This window comes from Canis lupus, chromosome 10, assembly GCF_011100685.1.
Source record: "Canis lupus familiaris isolate Mischka breed German Shepherd chromosome 10, alternate assembly UU_Cfam_GSD_1.0, whole genome shotgun sequence".
Taxonomy (NCBI): Eukaryota; Metazoa; Chordata; class Mammalia; order Carnivora; family Canidae; genus Canis; species Canis lupus.
In genome coordinates this window covers 270,938-293,896 of record NC_049231.1, presented here as the reverse complement: position 1 = coordinate 293,896, position 22,959 = coordinate 270,938, and the positions used below count along the sequence as shown (strand labels likewise).

At 44.4% G+C, this 22,959-nt stretch overlaps 1 protein-coding gene and 1 pseudogene across 1 annotated transcript; both read right to left on the bottom strand.

Annotated features, from left to right (window-relative positions):
• Positions 1-2,387: 2,387 nt before the first annotated feature.
• On the bottom strand, positions 2,388-3,314 carry OR6C4B (olfactory receptor family 6 subfamily C member 4B). Its single transcript, NM_001388521.1, has one exon. It carries the CDS (start codon positions 3,312-3,314, stop codon positions 2,388-2,390), a length of 927 nt encoding a protein of 308 aa, NP_001375450.1.
• Positions 3,315-9,520: 6,206 nt separating this feature from the next.
• LOC119876711 lies at positions 9,521-16,295 on the bottom strand (annotated as a pseudogene).
• Positions 16,296-22,959: the final 6,664 nt, after the last annotated feature.

Here is a 22,959-nt window from a genome sequence, read left to right as displayed (position 1 = left end):
ATGAAGAAGATTGAGAATCTAGGATTGAAACTAAAGCCTATATTTTTGACTACTATATGGCATTGTGTTCCACTTCATCATAGACTTTGGTAGAAATGTGGATTTGAGTGAACCTGATGATGGAAATGTGGCTCTTTAAAACATTTCTGTATCAGGCGATAGCTCAGTGAGTGTGTGTTCATTCATAACCCTCTTGGGAGCTTCTCGGGTGAAATCTGAAACTGAACCCCACACTCAGAGGGTAGGGAGAACCTGAAGAAAGAGAGGCAAGCCACTCCAGGTTGGGAGGTAGCAGGTTTAGTAAGCAATTACATGTGAGGCTTGTCTTGGGTGGCAGCAAGACAAGTGGATCCCTGCACACACCTGGTGCATCTTAAAGTTTATAGAGACCCTAACCGGGTTTGGTCACATATACTGTGCAGGTGTTGTCAACACACCTTTATCTCGAGGCTATGTCCTTGGAGTACCGCTGGGACTGGGAAAGACAAGTGGAACCTACATTACTAGGATAGGGAAAGGAATGAGGAGCCTGTGATCATTGGGTCCAGCTCACAGGTCAATCAGTGGGATTATGTCTTTTGATGATGCTCCCCAACAATTTGTAATAAATTAATAGTTGTCACTAATCTCTAGACACCAAGGAAACCAGTTATTCAAAATAGCAACAGCTTTACATGAAAGCTTGTCTACTGGTGACAGGAGGAATAAAGCCTACCAATTTATACATTTAGAAATTCAATATTCCACCTTATTTTCTATTTATTTATTTATTTATTTATTTATTTATTTATTTATTTATTTATGATAGTCACACAGAGAGAGAGAGAGGTAGAGACACAGGCAGAGGGAGAAGCAGGCTCCATGCAAAGGGAGCCTGACGTGGGATTCGATCCCGGGTCTCCAGGATCGCGCCCTGGGCCAAAGGCAGGCGCCAAACCGCTGCACCACCCAGGGATCCCTAGAAATTCAATATTCCAAAGACTCAGCTTTTATTCAAGATACCAGGTACCCTTCAATATTTTCCATGCTTCTGGAAGTTTTCTCTTATAACCAATCCATTACAGCTTGTTTTTTAACGCCCAAGAAGCATCATTACACTCAACAATATTACCACATAGAAAGCATGTGTACACACTAGGTGATGTTCCACTTGTACTTCAAACAGTAACCAGAATTCTACAATGCATTAAGATATTACTAAACTATGTGGAAGTCCTCAGATTTCCAAATATATTCTTAGCTCCTTTGAAGTTGAGGTCCTATCACCATCAGTTATATTCAAGTAGTTGTTACCTCAAATCCATGTGTAGAGTTCTTGGTTAGGGTAGTCTATTCTTCTTTGATTGCTAAGAGTCATACATTCTAAATATAAACCATATTACTACTTTATGTTCATTATCATTTATGAAATAGACATCCATGGCTTATGTCATAACTGAAACCAAAAATTGGGGGAAGAGTTAAGAGAATGGAATCATATCACAGAATTTTTCCTTTCTAATATCTAACAAAAGTAAGGAAGCAGGTGAAAATAAAATTACAATAGGGAAAAAAACGCTAGAAACTACTAGAGAAGAGAGAGTGGGAGATCTCAGCCATTAACTTAAAAACATATCAGCCAGGAAAAGAAACAATAGATCCTGTCTAGAAGTGAGAGGCTTTTAACCTTGACTCTTGAAGTCTTTTCCAACCAAAACTTCTGGAAAATGGACGTGTAAGTTGACAAAATCTTGGGGGTTTTCACCTCATTCAGAGAAAAGTGGAACAAATATATATCCTTTTTTTCCCTTTAGGGAAGGTTGGAAGTTTTAATGGCTACAGTTGAAAGATGAAGAATGACAAAGGGGATGAGATCAAAATTAGTGACACTTTGATGGAGTCATAGTCTTCAGGACTCTATGAGGAAGAACTATGTCATTGCTCGATTTCCTTCAAAATAATGCTGATAATATAACTTTCTTTCTTAAAAACTTCTCTTGACTCACCAGTATCAACTAACTCTGTAGTTTGTAATTAAATAATACCTTCATGATGGCCTCTCTTTCTCACTCTAAATTCTTATCATTCCACTCTTCTAAATAAGCAATATGTCTTGCTTTCTGAATTTCAAGTAATTTCTGGAAAATAGTTAATTCTCTCCAACTGTTCTTTTTTATGAATTCTCATTTTCCACTCTAATAGCACTTACCATGTCATTTTATTTTTTGTAAACTTATTACATAAATTTACAGTTTATGCACTCTTCTATCATGCAGATTCCTTGAAATTAGTACATATGTCATCCTTATATTTATCATCAAAGGTCAGTTCACCATTTGAAACATAGTAGGCACTCAATACACATTTAGTAAGTGAAATATATTTTTCATGGAAATGTATTCTGTCTTTTAAAGCTTCACAATCTTTTTGATGGTGTCCTTGAATGCTTGCTTCACTTGCTGATTTCTTAGAGTATAAATGAAGGGGTTTAACAAGGGAGTAATTGAGGTAATGAGTACAGCCATTCCTTTGTTGAAAGTACCTTCTTCTTTTGCAGAGGGATTAATGTACATAAACATGCAGCTGCAATAAGAGAGGGAGACAACAATCATGTGGGAGGAACAAGTGGAAAAAGCCTTTTTCCTTTGCTGGGCAGAAGGGATCCTCAAAATGGTCCTGATAATGTATGTATAAGAAAATGTCACCAGCAGCAGTGTAACCACTAGAGTCACAGATGCCACAAAAAGGATAATCATTTCTAGGAGGCTTGTGTCTGAGCAGGCAATCTCCAATAGAGGCCCATAGTCACAGAAATAGTGATTCAGAATATTGGAGGCACAGAAATCCACCTGGCTCATCAGGATGATTGGGGGTAAGATAGCTAGGAATCCTCCCAGCCACGAGCAGAACACGAGTTGTATGCAGACCCTATTGCTCATAATGGTCAGGTAATGCAAGGGTTTGCATATGGCAACATAGCGGTCATAGGACATAGAAGCCAAGAGGTAAAATTCTGTTGCCCCAAGAAATATAGCAAAAAAATATTGAATAAAGCATCCAGCAAAACTGATGACTTTATTTCCTGTTGTCACACTGGTCAGAAATCTGGGAATAAAAATGGATGTGAAGGAAACTTCTAAGAAGGAGAAATTCCGGAGGAAGAAATACATGGGGGTCTGGAGGTGAGGATCTACTAGAGTGAGAATGATAATCGTCAAATTTCCCAGGACACTTATCACATAGATGAGGAACAAAAAGATGCATATCACGACTTGGACCTCAGGTTGATTTGTGAAGCCCAACAGAATAAACTCAGTAAACGTCCTGTTTTTCATTGTTGATGTGTAGGAGATCTAAAGGAAAGAGGTGAGTGATGAAAACTCAAGTTTCTCAGGGTAGGAGAGACAAAGCTGATTCTAATGAGTCACATCATATCTTACTCTCTCTTCAGTTGACCCAAACCAGCATCACATTGCATTGGACTTGGCTCCATGGAAGCCCAATATCTTCTATGTGAATGACCTAATTTCTAAAGTCTTTTTAATCCTCAAGTTGATATATTCCTAGACACCTAACAGACTATTACAGAATAATTACTCAATTTTTTTCCAGAAGAATAACATTTTGAACCTATCCTTTACTCCCAAAATGTTTATTAAATCCCCACATTTAAGTCACTTTGCTCTGACTCTATTAATATATCATACTTGTGCTCTTGGTAGAACTATTTATATCAGATTGGGTTTTCCATACTTTCCTCTCCTCTCCCTATGCCCTTCCCCCTTCCCTGTACTATTTGACGTTTCTCTGGCTGTCTGACAGAGATCCTCATCTCCGTTATTGCCCAAGTCTCTGACTTCCTTGTTTCAACAACCGATAAGATATTCCTAACAAGGATATGGTTGAAGGTTTTGATGTATAAGTGATTTTTTTCCCGCAGCCTCTATTTCTTTAGAAGCATAAATTTGTAATAAGCCTTTAAGATCTTTGGGTCAGTACTACCTCGTATTATATTGTGAGAATTTTTGACTACACCCACAAAGCTCTGGTGTCAATAAATTGTATTAATTGGCATTTTCTTATATGTTTCTCTGCCATGTTCGAATTCCTGTGGGTAGATTTGGGATATATCTCTGAGAATAGAGATCCTGAGCTATCCACAGGCAGCACCTTGGAGTGGATTTTGCTCAAAGTCTTAAATAGTTCTCGATGGCAAACTAAGGATGACAGTTTATCATGCCTCAAACTTTCCTGTTTTCTATTCGTCATGTATAGAAACCAGGAAGAGGAACATTCATGTTTCTGACAAGAAGAATCCTTTGAAGATAAATTGGTAATCCCCAAGGACGAAAAATTTGCTGGTGGTATCCTACATGCATTTTTATTTTTCTGATTCAGAGGCAAAGACAATATAAAAAGCCCTTCTAAATCGCATGCATATAGGTTAGAAAAAATAATGTTTTCAGATTTGTTCTTGTCAATCTCCCCATTATTCCATACAGCTGTTGGAGGCACTAGGTGATATTAAGCTTTGACTTGGATTTGCCGATAGCCCTCCCCTTCTTGTTTGTACTAACCTGAGGTCTTTGGCAAGTACTGCATTTTCATCCCGATTTTCATGATTGATTGACTTCATGATCCACATTTATAGAATAATAACATCAGTGACTTTAGAAACATGCTATGCTTGCACCCTCAACAATCTGAATGACTGCAGTGGGATATTTCCCTTGTTGTTCCTAAGAGGTAAATCAAAGGTGAGGTGTGACATGATAGTCCCTAAGTAGTATAAAATTTAATGTGTTATTGGCTTCCCATCCACATTCTAACCTTCTCTCTTCTTTTATGTTCCTGGAGTCACTAGCCATAGCGGCTATTTATTTATTTAAAATTTAACGTGTTATTGGCTTCCCATCCACATTCTAACCTTCTCTCTTCTTTTATGTTCCTGGAGTCACTAGCCATAGCGGCTATTTATTTATTTACTTTAAGCAATTGAATTATAATTGACATACAGTATTACATTAGTTTCAGGTGTGCAACTTAATGGTTTTATATTTTTATGCATTATGAAATGTTCACCACACTAGGTCTAGTTACTATCTGCCACCATAAAAGTAAATCAGCGTTATTGATTGTCACCTGTGCTGTACATTAACTATATCTCTGTGACTTATTTTGCAACTGAAATTTGTACCTATTAATCCCCTTCACCTATTTTGCTTCATTCCTCCGAATGTCTCCCCTCACTGGTAGCCATCAGCTCATTCTTGTATCATTGAGTCTGTTTCTCTTTTGTTTTGTGTGTTTCTTAGATTCCACATATAAACATTGTACTCTTGATGAAAGTACCCAAGTCAGTGGGTCTTACCTAGGAAGCATGTTACCTTCCATTCTATGAATCCAAATCAGAATCAAATCATAGTTTCAGAGAGGCCCATCCTTCCCATATATAATTTAAAAAAAAACAAATAAACAAATAAATCATAGTTCCTGAGAGGCCCATCCTTTACATATATAATAAAAAAGAAACAAAGGAACTACTAACCCTCACCCCAGCAATGATAGAACTAGAAAAGTAGACTTTGATAGATGGAAAATTCCTTGATCTTTTTGTTCTGGGGGAGATAATTTTGAAGTTCTTAGGAGGTAGGGTTTGGGCTTCTCTGTAGCTTCTGTGTTAGGCAGAGTGACACGGGTTTTATCTGCTCTTTTGAGAACAGACACATGGGGATCAATTTCCTGAAGAAGCTAAACATGCCCTGTGGACTTCAGTTTAAAACCTTCACACGAAGTTGTTGACAACTTTGAGAACAAGTTGTAAACATATGGCTGAGGAGAGAAGGTCCAGAGAGACCATAATAACAGGTTCCATGAGAGAACCTGTCACAGACATGAGGTTTATGAAGCTGAAAGCAATGGCGCAAGATCCCTGAGGATTGGTATGCCTGGCCTACTGATTGCTCCTATTATCTCTCCCTTTAATAATCTAGTTTGGCTGGTGCTCACTTCACAGTGAATTACCATAATGTTAATAGCCTCCATTAAGATCTGTATACCTAATTTTACTGAAATTAATAGGAGTCAGCAACTGAAAATACTTTACTGTTATAGATGTGGCTCATATATTCTACTCTGTGAATAGTTCTTCACCTTTGAGGGAATGATGATACATAGTCACTCACCTTTCCATGGGGTATTTGGGGAGCGTTGACAATGCCCATACCTTTATAGATCTTAACCATGTCCCACTTATTCCAAACCATATTGACATCATATTGATAACATCTTCCTGCAAGGAAATCCAAACTGTCCAACCAGGTGTAGGCCATTGCATCCTGCAAAATTCAAGGCACTGCTACCTCAGTGAAACTTCTGGAAATTTCTGGCGCTGCTACTTCAGTGAATTTACTTGTCAGCCCAGGGATGACCCGTATCTGATCAGTAAGTAACCAACTCTTCACTGACATAAGCACTATTTTATTTTATTTTTATTATTTAAAAACTATTTTTAATTGAAGTTCAATTTGCTAACATATAATATAACACCCAGTACTCATCCCATCAAGTGCCCCCCTCAGTGCCCATCACCCAGTCACCCCATCCCCCATGCCCACTTCCCTTCCACTACCCCTTGTTTGTTTACCAGAATTAGGAGTCTCTCAAGGGACAATGCTCTGCATCACTTGCCAACAGGGAAATACAAATCAAAACCACAATGAGATACCACCTCACACCAGTGAAAATGGGGAAAATTAACAAGGCAGGAAACCACAAATGTTGGAGAGGATGCGGAGAAAAGGGAACCCTCTTACACTGTTGGTGGGAATGTGAACAGCCACTCTGGAAAACCGTGTGGAGGTTCCTCAAAGAGTTAAAAATAGAGCTGACCTACGACCCAGCAATTGCACTGTTGGGGATTTACCCCAAAGATACAGATGCAGTGAAACGCCGGGACACCTGCACCCTGATGTTTCTAGCAGCAATGTCCACAATAGCCAAACTGTGGAAGGAGCCCCGGTGTCCATCGAAAGATGAATAGATAAAGAAGATGTGGTTTATGTATACAATGGAATATTACTCAGCCATTAGAAACGACAAATACCCACCATTTGCTTCAATGTGGTTGGAACTGGAGGGTATTATGCTGAGTGAAGTAAGTCAATCGGAGAAGGACAAACAGTATATGTTCTCATTCATTTGGGGAATATAAATAATAGTGAAAGGGAATATAAGGGAAGGGAGAAGAAATGTGTGGGAAATATCAGAAAGGGAGACAGAACATAAAGACTCCTAACTCTGGGAAACGAACTAGGTAGGGGTGGTGGAAGGGGAGGAGGGCGGTGGGTGGGTGTGAATGGGTGACGGGCACTGAGGGGGGCACTTGACGGGATGAGCACTGGGTGTTATTTTGTATGTTGGCAAATTGAACACCAATAAAAAATAAATGTATTATTTTAAAAAAAGGAGCAAGGTCTTGGGTAAGTGTTCTGTCATTTTCTCTGGAGATTTTTGACAAATTTTCCTGCCTACAATTTGTGGCCAAGACAACTATATCCTGATCAAATTAGTGAATTCTGATTACAAATTTCCCTGAGGGTTACTTGTTTTTTTCCCAGAATTGATCCCCTGAGTCTGTCATAGAAGGGTCTTTAAAGAAAATATCCCTTTTCATTGAATAGAGAGCTCAGAAGCCTCTTACATGACCTAAAGCTTCAGAACCTTAGATCCCAGAGGGGAAACATGAACCATAGCACAAGAGGGAAGCTTCCAGCCTCAACTCTCCCTAAGCCTTCTGCTACGTGATTTACATGTTGACTATGCAACAGAATTTTGTCCTTGGATAGCTATGTTTTAGGATTGTTGGAGGACAGAGAGAAAAGAATGAGTCAAGAATAGTTTTCTCTGGAAATGTAATCCTGTGACTATTTCTACAGAGCTGCCACCATATTTTGCTGCAAGTCTGAGCTCTTTTCATGTAACCACATAGGACTTTCCAGACCATACACTCCCTGCTCTCTCTTTTTAGGGGATTCTAAGAGACCTGATAAGCTTGTATTTTCCTTGGGCTGGTGGGTTCCTGAGGCCGCTTCTCAGATAACCAGTCAGTGTATAGAAATGAGGGAGCTAAAAAAAAAAAAAAAGAAAGAAATGAGGGAGCTGCAGATGATACCTTCCTTTGCCAGGGCTCAGAAATGACCCAAGACCAATGTTTCTGAATCAGTAGCCAAATTATTGCTCTTAGGACCTTCCTTGCACTTATTCTGAGAAAACAGGCTCAGAAACACATTTTAAAAATGAAGCTAAAGGATACTCCTCCCCGAGAAGAAAATAGGCCTCTTTGCAAACACTGGCTTGCTATGGGAGGGGAGATATGCAGTAGGTCCCTAGGAAAGAATTTTCCAAACTTTATTATATATCTCATCAGTGAAAATTTTTATTTTATTTTTTTTCAGTGAAAATTTTTAAATAAAGTTGAGGGAGTATTACCAATGTATGTGTGTGTTAATTAATTTTAAAATTATTTACATATTTAATGGAACATCTGCAAAATCAGTAATAGTCATATACTATGGGGTTTTAACAGAACATAGAGCATGAAAATATAAAACAAAAATGTTCTACTAATCAAGAAATATGAAACTCTACATTCCCTTTACTGGGAGGTAAAGGGTAAGTCGAGTCCTCTCTCGACTGAGAGGAGGGTAAATATAATAAGTAACTATAGACTTTAATAATTTTTGTGCACCTAACAACTAAGTGGGCCTCAAAAATTAACAAAATAAAAATTGGTAGACCTATTAAGAAAGAGTTAAAGGGTGCCTGGGTGACTCAGTCAGTTAAGTGCATGCCTTTGACTCAGGTCTTGATCCTGGGGTCCTGGGATCAAGCCCCACGTAGGGCTCCCTGCTGTGAGGAGTCAGTTTCTCTCTTCTTCAGCCCTCCTCCCACTCGTGCTGGCTTGTGCACTCTATATAGAAAGAAAGAAAGAAAGAAAGAAAGAAAGAAAGAAAGAAAGAAAGAAAGAAAGAAAGAAAGAAAGAGAAAGAAAGAAAAAGTTAAAACTAAAATCATGGTAGCTCAGTTGGTTAAGTCATGATCAAGTCCTGCATCTGGCTCCCTGATAAGCAGGGAATCTGCTTGCTTCTCTCACTCTGCTCTTCCCCTTGCTCATGCTCTCTCTGTGTCTCTCTCAAATAAATAAATAAATAAATAAATAAATAAATAAATAAACTCTGTAAAAATAAAACAAAATCATGGTGGAATTTTTTAGCTATAAAATCAATAGTAGGACATGACAAAAATATATACATCTGAGGCACATGATTAAAATCTGGATTTTTTTATAAATTTAGTTTTTATTGGTGTTCAATTTGCCAACATGTAGAATAACACCCAGTGCTCATCCCATCAAGTGCCCACCTCAGTGTCCGTCACCCAGTCACTCCCCCCCCCCCCGCCCACTTCCCCTTCCACCCTGCCTAGTTCGTTTCCCAGAGTTAGGAGTCTCTCATTTTCTTTTTTTTTTTTTTTTGGGAGGGGTGTCTGATCTTATTTATTTTGTCACTCTTAGAAAATCTCATTTTTGACTGGACTCAGACTTAGAGGTAGAAGCTCTCAGGGAGGACAGCCTCTGTCTCTTGGCAATCTGTTCCTGGCGTTTTTCTTTGGCCTCCTTCATTCTCTTGGCCAAAAGTTTAGCATATTCTGCAGCCTCTTCCTTATTTTTCTTAGTACGCTGTTTCTTCAAAGCAATACGCCGACGTTTGTGTTGGAGGACACGTGGAGTAACAAGACGCTGAATCTTGGGTGCTTTGGTTCTAGGTTTCTTACCTTCTTTGTTTAGGGGCTTTCCAGCAGCATACTGGTGGGCATCGTCTTCTTTTGACAGATTAGAAAGCTTTGGGATTCTGCTGGCTCTTTTGGGCCCCAGGCGACGAGGCACAGTAGTATCAGTGAGTCCAGGAGTATCCTTCTCCCATTTTTTCACAATAACCAAATTGAGAACACTGAGATTGGCATCCACAATGCAACCCCGAGCAGATTCGCGCTTCCTCTCTCCAGGCCGCCTTGGTCGGGAGCAAGGAAGCCCCTGACCCCCCACTGATTTGGCCCCCGGCACCCTTGCATTCCTCGCCCCGAGCACGAGCACTGGCAGCAACTTCTGTGGCCGCAGGCTTCTCATACAAGCAGGTTGCGCCCATCAGCCACTTCAATGAGTTTCGGGCAGCCAGTAGCTGGGACACTTAGAAGGGAATATTACTTATCTATCCTTCTAGGCACGTTAGCATTGTAGACATAACACCAGGCAGCAACAAGACACTTACCCCCTTCAGAGTTCTAGACATTACTGATAGCAGCCAAGGCACTTACTTCACTTCTCAAAGTACAGAATGCTGGGCTCTTGAAAACTCCCCACCACCTCCTCCCCACCCCTTCTAGCAGCCTCAGGCTGCAGGCCCTAGAGAGAAACAGTGGAGGCTTCCTTAAAGAAACCTTGCTAAAATACAGAACAGTACATGGTCTGCTCACTGACACTGCCACCAGCAGCCTTAGTTATACTCAGCTTCTCACACTTAAGACCCCTTGCTTTGTCTTGATCATTGGACTTCCTGGCATCTTATAAACAGAAACTTCCCCATGCAAGATGTTTCTGTTAAAACAGTCACTCCTGTTAGCCCTTTGGTTTCATTGTTATCTACCCCACTTATATCCCACTCCTAGGCCTTCTTCTCAACATCACCTGTAGTCTGTGTACCTTTTATGCCAATATTTTATTTTGGGCAGCAGGACTTCCCTCCATATCAATAACAATTTTTCATTGCATCTGAATCTTTCGGGTAAATCCCCAACAGTGCACTTGCTGGGTCGTAGGGCAGGTCTATTTTTAACTCTTTGAGGAACCTCCACACAGTTTTCCAGAGTGGCTGCACCAGTTCACATTCCCACCAACAGTGTAAGAGGGTTCCTTTTTCTCCGCATCCTCTCCAACATTAGTGGTTTCCTGCCTTGTTAATTTTCCCCATTCTCACTGGTGTGAGGTGATATCTCATCGTGGTTTTGATTTGTATTTCCCTGATGGCAAGTGATGCAGAGCATTTTCTCATGTGTGTGTTGGCCATGTCTATGTCTTCCTCTGTGAGATTGCTCTTCATGTGTTTTGCCCATTTCATGATTGGATTGTTTGTTTCTTTGGTGTTGACTTTAAGAAGTTCTTTATAGATCGTGGAAACTAGCCCTTTATCTGATAACGTCATTTGCAAATATATTCTCCCACTCTGTAGGTTGTCTTTTAGTTTTGTTGACTGTATCCTTTGCTGTGGAAAAGCTTCTTATCTTGATGAAGTCCCAATAGTTCATTTTGGCTTTTTTTTTTCTTTTGCCTTCGTGGATGTATCTTGCAAGAAGTTACTGTGCCCAAGTTCAAAAAGGGTGTTGCCTGTGTTCTCCTCTAGGATTTTGATGGAATCTTGTCTCACATTTAGATCTTTCATCCATTTTGAATTTATCTTTGTGTATGGTGAAACAGAGTGGTCTAGTTTCATTCTTCTGCATGTGGATGTCCTATTTTCCCAGCACCATTTATTGAAGGGACTGTCTTTCTACCAATGGATAGTCTTTCCTCCTTTATCGAATATTAGTTGACCATAAAGTTCAGGGTCCACTTCTGGGTTCTCTATTCTGTTCCATTGATCTATGTGTCTGTTTTTGTGCCAGTACCACACTGTCTTGTTGCCAACAGCTTTGTAGTACTACCTGAAATCTGGCATTGTGATGCCCCCAGCTATGGTTTTCTTTTTTAAAATTCCCCTGGCTATTCGGGGTCTTTTCTGATTCCACACAAATCTTAAAATAATTTGTTCTAACTATTTCTATTCTATTCTATTCTATTCTATTCTATTCTATTCTATTCTATGCTTTTCTATTCTATTCTTTTCTTTTCATTCTAATCTATTCTTTTCTATTCTGTTCTATTCTATTCTATTGTATTCTTTTCTGTTCTATTCTATTGTATTCTATGCTTTTCTGTTCTATTCTTCTATTCTGTTCTATTCTATTCTATTCTATTCTTCTCTATTCTATTCTTTTATATTCTGTTCTATTCTTCTCTATTCTATTCTATTCTTTTATATTCTATTCTATTCTTTTCTATTCTATTCTTTTCTCTTCTGTTCTATTCTTTTCTATTCTATTGTATTCTATTCTATTATATTCTATGCTTTTCTATTCTATTCTTCTAATCTCATCTTTTCTTTTTTTTAATTTTTTTATTTATTTATGATAGTCACATAGAGAGAGAGAGAGAGAGAAAGGCAGAGACACAGGCAGAGGGAGAAGCAGGCTCCACGCTCCGGGAGCCCAATGTGGGATTCGATCCCAGGTCTCCAGGATTGGGCCCCGGGCCAAAGGCAGGGGCTAAACCGCTGTGCCTCCCAGGGATCCCTCTAATCTATTCTTTTCTATTCTGTTCTATTCTTCTCTTTTCTATTCTATTCTATTTTTATATTCTCTTCTATTCTTTTCTCTTCTATTCTATTCTTTTCTCTTCTCTTCTATTCTATTCTTTTCTCTTCTATTTTATTCTTTTCTATTCTTATTGAGTTATAAGGGAATACTATGAAAGATTATACACTAACAAGCTGGGACACCTCGAAGAAATGGACAAATCCCTAGAAATGTGCAAACGAGCAAAACTGAAATAGGAAGAAATAGAAAATGTGTGCAGACCCATAACTAGCAAAGGAATTGTATCAGCAAGGCACCTGTGTGCCTCAGTGGTTGAGCATCTGCTTTGGCTCAGGTTATGATCCCAGGGTCCTGGGGGATCAAGTCCCACTCAGGCTCCCCGCATGGAGCCTCTTTCTCCCTCTGCCGATACCTCTGCCTCTCTGTATCTTTCATGAATACTTAAATAAAATCTTTAAAAAACAGAAAAGATGAAAAGATGAGAAAGGACCCAAATAAAATCACAAATGAGAAAAGAGAAATAACAACCAACAGTAGAGAAATACAAACATTTATAAGAGAACATTATGAAAAATTATATGCCAGCAACCTAGAACCTGGTAGAAATAGATCAATTCCTAGAAATATATAACATAGCAAAAATGAAAAAGGAAGAAATAATAAACTTGAATAGACAGATAACTAGCAAAGAAATTGAATCAGCAATCAAAAATCTCCCAACAGGAGACACTTAGATCAATAGAACAGAATGGAAAGCCGAAACAAGATACAAACCTGTAACTCTATGATCCATTAATCGACAACAAGGCAGGAAGGAATATCCAATGGCACAAAGACAGTCTCTTCAACAAACCCTCACGCTGACCCCAGGATAAGAACAAATGGTGTTGGGAAAACCAGGCAGCCACATGCAGCAGAATGAAACTGGACCACTTTCTTACACCATATATATAAAAAATAAATTCAAAATGGATGAAAGACCTAAATGTGAGACCTGAAACCATAAAAAGAAGAAAAGATAGGCAGCAACGTCTTTGACATTGGCCATTGGGTCTTCTTTCTAGATATGCCTCTGAGGTGAGGGAAACAAAAGCAAAAATACTCTTGGGACTTCATCAAATTAAAAAGCTTCCGCAAAGTGAAGGAAACAACCAAAGCTCAAAGGCAACATACAAAATGAGAGGAGATATTTGTAAGCAACACAACCAATAAAGAGGTAGTATCCAAAATACATAAAGCAAATATAAATCTCAGCATCCTAAACACAAATTATCCAACTGCAGATGGGCAGAAGACATGAATGGACTTTGTCTCTTACAAGACATTCAGATGGCCACCAGACACACGGAAAGACACTCAGCGTCACCCATCATAAGGGCAATGCAAACCAAAACCACAATGAGATGTCACCTGACAGTCGTCAGAATGGCTAAAATTAACAACACAAGAAACAACAGGTGTTGGTGATGCTATGGAGAAGGGGGAGCCCCCTTACACTCCTGGTGCGCATGCAAACAGGTGCAGCCACTGTGTAAAACAGTGTAGAGGGTACTCGAGAAGTTAAAAATAGGGGACCCCTGGGTGGCACAGCGGTTTGGCGCCTGCCTTTGGCCCAGGGCGCGATCCTGGAGACCCAGGATCGAATCCCACGTTGGGCTCCTGGTGCGTGGAACCTGCTTCTCTCTCTGCCTCTCTCTCTCTCTATCATAAATTTTTTTTTTAAAAAGAAGTTAAAAATAGAGCTACACTACGATTCCAAAATTTCACAGCTAGGTATTTACCCCAAGGATACAAAAGTCATTTAGTAGATTCAAAGAGGGACACGCAGCCCAGTGTTTGTAGCGGCGTTATCAACAACAGCCAAACTGTGGATACAGCCCAGATGTCCATCGACAGATGAATGGGCAGAGACGATGTGGTAAATATACACACTGCGACATCCTTGGTCATCAGAGGGGATGAAATGAAGCAATTTACAATGACGTGGGAGAAGTGGAAAGGACTTATGCTCAATGAACTCAGTCAGTCAGAGAAAGACAGATACCAAATACCATACAATTGCATTCACATGTGAATTTTAAGAAACCAAACAAACTGGCAAAGGGGCGGAGGGGGGGGGATGAGAGAAGCAAACCAAGAAACACACTCTTAACCACAGAGAATAAACTAATAAATACCAGAGGAAGGTGGGGAGGACGGGGAATCAGGGGATGGGGATAGTGGAGGGCACCTGTGACCAGTACCAGGCGTTGTATCCAAGGGTAGAATCACTATGTGGTAAACCTGAAACTATATCATACTCTGTTTACAAACAGGAATTCAAGTGAAACTTTAAAATAATAATTGGTAGTATTGATGAAACGTGTGCACAAGAGATAAAATCAGAAAGGCAACTGAAAATCCAAATAAAGAGTATTTAGAGCCACAAATCCCCTCCTTAGCTCGGCTCAGGAGAAGGCTGCCATGTCTATTCTCACCCCAGCAGAAACCTGGATTTTGATTATCTGGGGAGGCCACTGACTTGGTGGAGTCAGGCTATCTTTCAACCCAAAACCTTAATAGAGTGCATAAAACTAAACGGCCCAAGATGCTAGGAGTCCCAGTGCAGGCACATGCCAAGACCCAAACTCTAACCATACACAGACATAACCCTAACCCTACACTTAAGCTTAATGTTAACCTAACCCTTAAACAAGACCTATCACTAATCGAAAACCAAACACAAACCCCAAGACCGAAACACATTCACTGAACCTTCCTGCCAACCCTCACCCTAACTCCTAAACCTAAACCCTTAACCCTGACCACTACCTTAAATCTAATCCTAACCCTAACCCTAACCTTAACTAAATGTACTCAAATCCTATTCCTAACCTTAACCTGTACCCTAACCCTAACCCTCTAATACTAACCCTATCTCATACCCCAAAGTGTACCCTAACCCGTACCCTAAAACTAACCCCTAACCCACTCCCTAACCCTATCTCTTACCCTTTTCCAAAACCATATCCTGACCCTGACCTGACCCTAACCCTAACCCCTAACCAAACACTAACCATAACCCTAGCCCTAACCCCAATCCTAACCCTAACCCTCGCCCTAACCCTAAACCTAGCCCTAACTTTAACCCTAACCCTAACCCCTAACCCTAATTCATACCCTAACCCCTAACCCTAACTGCAAACCTAAGCCCAAACCTTACTCTAACCATAACCCTAACCCCAACTCCTAACCTCCAGCCCTAATCCCTAAAGCCTAAATCCTAACCCTAACTCTATATCCTGTCCTTAACCCTAATCCCTAACCCCCATACTAACTCCTAACCACTGACCCTTACCCTTATCCTTCACCCTAACCTCTAATCTGTAACCATAAGCATCATCACAAACCCCTAACATCTAACCTAACCCTAACCACCAACTGCCTCCCTTCCCCTGACCCTACCATTCATTCTACCCATTCACTTACCCTTTGGTTCTGAGTAGTCCCTTCTGATGTGGATGTGGCCCCCAACGGCGCCTCCAGAGTCCTCCAGGGGGTCCTGAGGAAGCCGGGCTCCTGTGAGTGCGGACGTGGCCCCATGCGTTCCTGAGTCATAGTCAGCAGGTCCTGAGTACGACGGGGGCTCCTGTCACTGTGGACTATGCCTCACATCCTCTGGAAGCCTCTAGCAGGTCCTCAGGAGGCCGGGGGCTCCTGTCAGCCTGGACATGGCCCCACGTCCCCCCAAAAACTCACCGCGGGTCCTGAGGAAGCTGTGGGCTCCTGTCAGCATAGACGCAGCCCCATATGTCCTGAAGCCAAAGTGCAGATCCTGAGGAGGACGGGGGTCCTGTCAGTGTTGACATGGCCCCACATTTTCCTCAAGCCTCACCATAAGACCTGAGGAAGCTGGGGGCTCCTGTCAGCATGGACGTGGCCCCAAATATTCCCAAACCTTCACAGTGGGTCCTGAGGAGGCCGGAGACTCCTGTCAGTGTGGATGCGGTTCCCACATCTTTCTTAGGCTCACCACAGGCTCTGACAAGGCTGGGGTCTTCTGTCCGCATGGATGCATCCACATATTTCCTGAAGTCTACACCGGGGTTCCTGAGGAGGTCAGCGTCCTGTTGTGTGGACATGGTCCCACATCCTCCCGAAGCGTCACCACGGGTTCTGAGGAGGCCGGGGCTCCTGTCACCGTGGATGTGGCCTCCAGCTTCCAGAAGCCTCAACTTATGTCCTGAGGGGCCCGGGAGCTCCTGCCAGAGTGGACGCGGCGCCACATCTTCCTGAAGCCTCCCCGCGGGTCCTGAGGCGGCCCAGGGGCTCCTGTCAGTGTGGATGAGGGCCCACATCTTCCTGAAGCCTCACTGCGGGTCCTGAGGAGACCGGGGCTCCTGTCAGCGTGGACACGGCCCCACGTCCTCCTCAGGCCTCCCCAGCACAGACGGGCTCCTGTTAGTGCAGGCGGACGTGGCCTACTGCGCATGCGCGCCCCCTGGGCGGGGCCTGGGCTCGGGCGCCCCCTGCGGGTTGCTCAGACGCTGCAGGAGGCCTTGCAGGAGGCAGAGTCCCCGAGCCCTGGGCCGCACCTGCCTCCTTCCAGGCTCCAGCTGAGGCCTGTGAGCTTCAGAAACGTCTCACTGAAACGGAGCCCAACACCTGGCTTCCCCAGAAATTCTTAAAGACAAGGAATTGGAGCCCACAGGACGCGAAATGAAATGTGGACCAGACTTTTACCACGTCCTGCAAAACTCACTCAACCCTCTTCCACTGTGGGCGGGACCGCGGGCTGGTGCAGCCGCCCTGGAAATAGTGTGGAGGCTCCTCAGGAAGTTACAAATAGAGCCGCCCTGCGACCGGCAGGTGCACGGCCTGGAGCTCACTCCGAAGATACAGATGCAGTGAGACTCGGGACACATGCAACCCAATGTCCACAGCAGCCGGGTCCACGGTAGCCACACTGTGGGAGGATCCTCGGTGCCCTCGGGCAGATGATGGATAAAGAGGATGGGAGATAGATGATGGTCATCGAGAGAGGAATGTTACTCAGCTCTCAAAGAGAAGGAAATCTTGCCATTTGCAGTGACGTGGATAGAACCAGAGGGATCATGTTAAGTGTAATAAGTCAGTCGGGAAAGAGAATGACCGTGTGGTGTCATTCATAGGTGGAATTAAAGAAGCAAAGCAGATGAACATCTGTGAAGGGAAGGAAAAACAAATAAGATGAAAACAGATGCAGGAAATACAGACTCTTAATCATAGGAAACAAACTGAGGGTCGCTGGAGGGGAGGGGTGGGAGAGGGGATAACAGGGGACTGGCATGAAGGAGGGCACGTGATGTCACGAGCACTGCTGTTATCTCCAACTGGTGAATCCCTGAATTCTTCCTCTGAAACTATAATACACTATATGTTAATTAATTGGGTTTAAATTAAATTAAGTTAAAAAAAATCAGTTGTATCAGAGCATATTTCCTTCTGGACTCTCTGTTCTGCTCCTTCAGCTTATGCCAGGACCACCCCCCGTGGGTCTGGTTTGTTTAACTAGGCGCCACGTCTCGTCCATGGCCCAGCCCAAGGCTAGAACTCACGACCCCGAGATCAGGACTGGAGGTGAGGTCAGGAGTCGGATGCTTAACCGACAGAGCCAGCCGTGGGCCTGAGAACCACGCTGCTTTATTCTGTGTCTCTGTGACATCGTTTGAAATAGGAAAGTGCTACGTCCCGCTCTGTCTTGCTTCTCCAATACTGATTTGCTGTCCGGGGTCATTTGTGGGGGCGGATGGATGTTATGAGTTTTTTTCCCTATTTCTAAGATCTGCCACCATGATTTTGATAGGAATGACATTGAAACTGAGGGTGGCTTCAGGAACTGCGGACATTTTCACAAGATGAGGCTCCCACCCCACGAGCCCAGGACGGCCTCTCAGAGCCTGGTATGGCTCAGTGCACAAGTCTTGTGCTCCTTTGGTTCCATCTCATTATTTATTCTCTGTGATGCTCCTGAGAAGGGAGTCACGTCCTTCATTTCCTTCCTGAGTGCTCATTGTCGGGACACAGCAAGGCTACTGAGCTCTGTAGGGTCAGTTTGTGTTCCGTGACTTTACTGAACTCACTCCTTAGTTCTAACAGGTTTTGGTGGAGGCTCTCGGGTTTCCTGTTTCTAGTACCGCTTCTTCAGCAAATAGGGACAGTGTGACGTCCCCCTTCCAGGTGTGGAACCTTTGCTGTTTCCTGTCTGTTGACTACATTAGGACTTCCAGCGCTGAGAGGGGACCTCCTTGGCTTGTTCCTGCTCAGGGGAGACGATTTCAGGTTTTCACCCTTGAGGATGACGTCAGCTGCGGGCCTTCCTAGCGGCCTTTATTCTGTTGATAGACATTTCCTCAAAACCCACTATGCTTTTGATGTTGTATTTTGTCAAATGCTTTTTCTGCAACTCTTGAGAGGATCGTATGCTTTTTGTCCTTTCTCTTGTGTTTCTTTTAAAAAAAGATTTTATTTACATATCCTTGAGAGGCAGAGAGAGAGAGAGAGGCAGAGACACAGGCAGAGGGAGAAGGCGGCTCCATGTAGGGAACCCGACGTGGGACTCGATCCCAGGACTCCAGGATCACGCCCAGGGCCGAAGGCAGGCGCTAAACTGCTGAACCACCTGGGCTGCCCCATGTCCTTTCTCTGGTTAATGTGATGGATCCTGCTGACTGATGGACAGAGGGGCCGTGGGTAGGACATGGGCAACATAGATGAACAATAGTAACAGCTATAAGCGTCTGGTTCTCAAATAAACAAGTCACAGAAATTTAGAAAGTACAGCCTAGGGAATAGAGTCAGTACTGTTGTGACAACTTTGTACGGGGACAGACGGTGACGCCACTTCTCGTGGGGGGAGCTAAGGCACAGAATTGTCAAGTCACTAGTTGTAGCCCTAAAACTACTGTCACATTGTGTGTCGACTGTACTTCAATAAATATCAAGGAAAGGGGTTTCTGGTAGGACTCCCGGTGGGTCCGTGAAAGGCATTTACACGGTCGTTACACACACGAAGACACCTCTGCAGAGGAGATAAAGATGCTCACGTGTCTTCATGTTAATTTTTAGAAGATTTACTTGAGAGAGGGTGCAGTGGGGAGGGGCGGAGGGAGAGGGGGAACCTGGAGCGGACTCCTCACCCACCGGAGCCCAAGCCCCACGCGAGGCTCCACGCCACAACCTCGAGATCCTGACCTGAGCCAAACTAAAGAGTCGACATGGAACCGACTGAACCACCCAGGAGCCCCTCAAATGTTCTTAAGTGCAACCCCATGCTGTGAACTCTGGGGCTCGGGGGGATGTCTGTGACCCCCAGTCTGCCTAGAAGGGTGGAAGGCCTGCAGGGCCCGAGGATGGGAACTGAGGATGTGGGAAGGTGTCTGCATCCCCTTCCCACCTGGCGTAGGGACAGGACCCTCCCCCGGGACCCTCAGCCTTCAGGGTGAAGGGCTAAGTGCTGATTGGACCCCGCCTGCCCATAGTCATGATGCGGGACCCCACTGTGGGCGGAACTGTGCCGCTCCCGGGTTCCACTGCTGCCTGGCGCTCACTGTGCATCTGCAGACCTTCGGAAACCCTCGTGCTCCGGATCTGGCTCACAGTGACCCGACTCTCCCGCTCTCCCCAGTAGCTCAGTACTCCCACTCTCCCCAATACCCCAGTACTCCCACTCTCCCCAGTACCCCAGAACTCCCACTCTCCCAAGTTCCCCAACTCTCCCACTCTCCCCAATACCCCAGAACTCCCACTCTCCCCAGTTCCCCAACTCTCCCACCCTCCCCAGTACCCCGGTGCATAAAGAGGAGGCGCTCACACAGCAACAGGTCACAGGTGAGTGGCCGCTGATGCCTGCTCCCCGCGGGCCACTCTGGGGCCTGTGAGTCCAGGTAGGGGCGCTGGCCTCCCGGGCTGGGGTCCAAAACACCCCGACCCCAATGTGATGACTGCGAGCAGCTCCTGCAGCCCTTCCACAGCCCCACAGGGTGAGGGCGGCCCCCTAAGGCCCTGTCCAGGGAAGGAGGCTGCAGTTGGAGTTCGGAAGCTCCCCCAGGACCCCCGCTCCCCTGTAAGCCCCGTGCTGTGCAGGGAGACCCAATTCATGACCTTTCTAGCCCATCCTAGATGCATGGACCCCGACAGGGATGACACCTCCCCGCCCAACCCTGTGGTCAGAGAAGAACGGTCAGGGCCTGCTGGGTCCCCCTGGCCAGTGAACAGGCTTGGTCTTCACACACTGGAACGTGGAGTCCCTCGTGCTCCCCCCAAACCCCCCTCAGGACATTCTCACATCGTTGCCCTCAGGGTGGGGAGTTTGGTCGCACTCTTGCTGGCATCAGGTTTTAATTTTGATGAAGTCCAGTCCGTTGCTTTCTCCCCTTGTTTGTTGTGCTTGTGGAATCTAAGAGAAACCTTCGATCTCCCCCGGGCTGGGAGACATCACCCCGAGCATCAGATCGGCAGTTCCCCGGAGCCTCCTGGGTCCCCCGCCCATGTGCTCCTGATACCGGGGTGGGAGCGCTCTGATCCCAGCATGATGGCGTGTTCTGGGACAGTGGCTGGGAAGGTGGACTGTAGGTGGGCGAGCGACAGACAGGCAGTGAGGGCCCGTGTGTGATGTTCCAGCCCAGCCTGTGCCCCTCAGGGCTATGGGGTTGTCTCCGGCTCCGGTCAGAGGGCGGGGGACCTGCCCTCGGGGAGCACCCTGACGCATGTGTCTTTGGAAGGTTCTCATGCGCCATCATTCTTGGATGTGTTTGGATTCCAGCACCATGCAGGAGGACTCGGAGACCCTGCTGGCCTTGCAAAGGGCCAATATCATGGCCCAGTACCATCAGGTGAGGCCCAGAAGGGACCATAGACACTATACACCCACGAGAGGGGGGACCATACCTGCAAGAGCAGGGGAGGCCCAGGAGAGGATCAGAGCCAAGGATGAGCCAGGTCAGCCCAGACAAGGACCATAGTGACCAGGAACAAGTGAGACCCTAGGGATGGTCCCAGTATCAGTAGCAACTAAGGGTCCATCCTGGATCCTAGTCATTGGTAGCTGAGGAGCCCAGTCACCAGGTACAGTGAGGCCCAGGTGGGGACCACAGTCACCAGGTCCAGATGAAGTTCACAGCTCCCATGTCCAGGTGAGGCCCAGGTGGGGACCGGAGTCACCAGGTCCAGGTGAGATCAAGGTGGAGACCACAGTCGCCAGGTCCACATGAGGCCCAGATGGGGACCAGAGTCACTTGGCCTAGGTGAGGCCCAGTTGGGGACTAGAGTCACCAGGTCTGGCTGAGGCCCAGGTGGGAACCACAGTCACCAGGTCCAAGTGAGGCCCAGGTGGGAACCACCTTGATAGAAATGCGAACTCTAGCTGTTCTCTCTTTAAATCTCAGGCCAATTTCATAGGTTTTCAGGATGATTTGAAAGTTAGCTAGGTAATTTGGTGGGGACAGGTGACTTGGGGACCCTACTCTTCGGCCATCTTGCCCCTCTGACAGGAATATTTTTAGCAGTGAACAGTAAAGTCCGTTTATTAAAATTGTTATTAATTTGTGCAAACAAACTTCTGTCAGCTTAAAGCAACTGTGAATCACACATATCCACACTGGCTAGAAAATTTTGTTAACCTGAGTTTCTAGATCATTTTCATTATGTGAGTGATTTCTTTCCAAAACTAATTCCCAAAGGAAGTAAGGCAATGTGACAAGAGAAACAGTCAAGTAACATGAGAAAAAAGAAACCAACAAAAAAATGCTAAGCATTTTTCTTGGGATCAGAGAAATCCTGATCGTGTGAGGTTTTTTTCACCCTGCCCTGAGTAAAACCAATTCCCTGACTCAGATGCTTCAGGAGAGAACTGGGTTTCTGGTCCAGAAATCGTGACTGCCTCTGGCACTTGGTTCCCACAGCTGTGGATGTGGCCTCAGACCAGCTCGGCGGTTTCCAGGCTGCACTTGGAGGAGTTGGAAGGGCTCTGAACATGCACCTTAGGGGCAGCCTGGGATCCATACCCCACAGCTTTTAATTGATAGGTACACCAACTCACATAAAACTTCACTGGAAAGAAGTCAAATTGTGTGTTTTAAGAAGACTTGAAAAAGGGCAGCCTGGAAGGCTCAGCCGTTTAGCACTGCCTTCTTCCCAGGACGTGATCCTGGAGACCCAGGATGGAGTCCCACTTCGGGCTCCCTGCATGGAGCCTGCCTCTCCATCTGCCTGTGTCTCTGCCTCTCTCTCTCTCTCTCATGAATGAATAATTAAAATATACTTTTAAAAGTATATTGCAGGGCAGCCCCGGTGGCTCAGCGATTTAGCGCTGCCTTCAGCCCGGTGTGTGATGCTGGAGACGCAGGATGGAGTCCCATGTCAGGCTCCCCGCATGTCTGTGTCTTTGCCTCTCTCTCTCTCTCTCATAAATAAATAAATAAATAAATAAATAAATAAATAAATAAATATAAAATAAAAAGTATATTGCAGCTACATTGGTAGCTATATTAATAA

Excerpts from the sequence above, each read along its gene's own strand:
- OR6C4B (NM_001388521.1), bottom strand. The coding sequence starts at position 3,314 with ATGAAAAACAGGACGTTTACTGAGTTTATTCTGTTGGGCTTCACAAAT.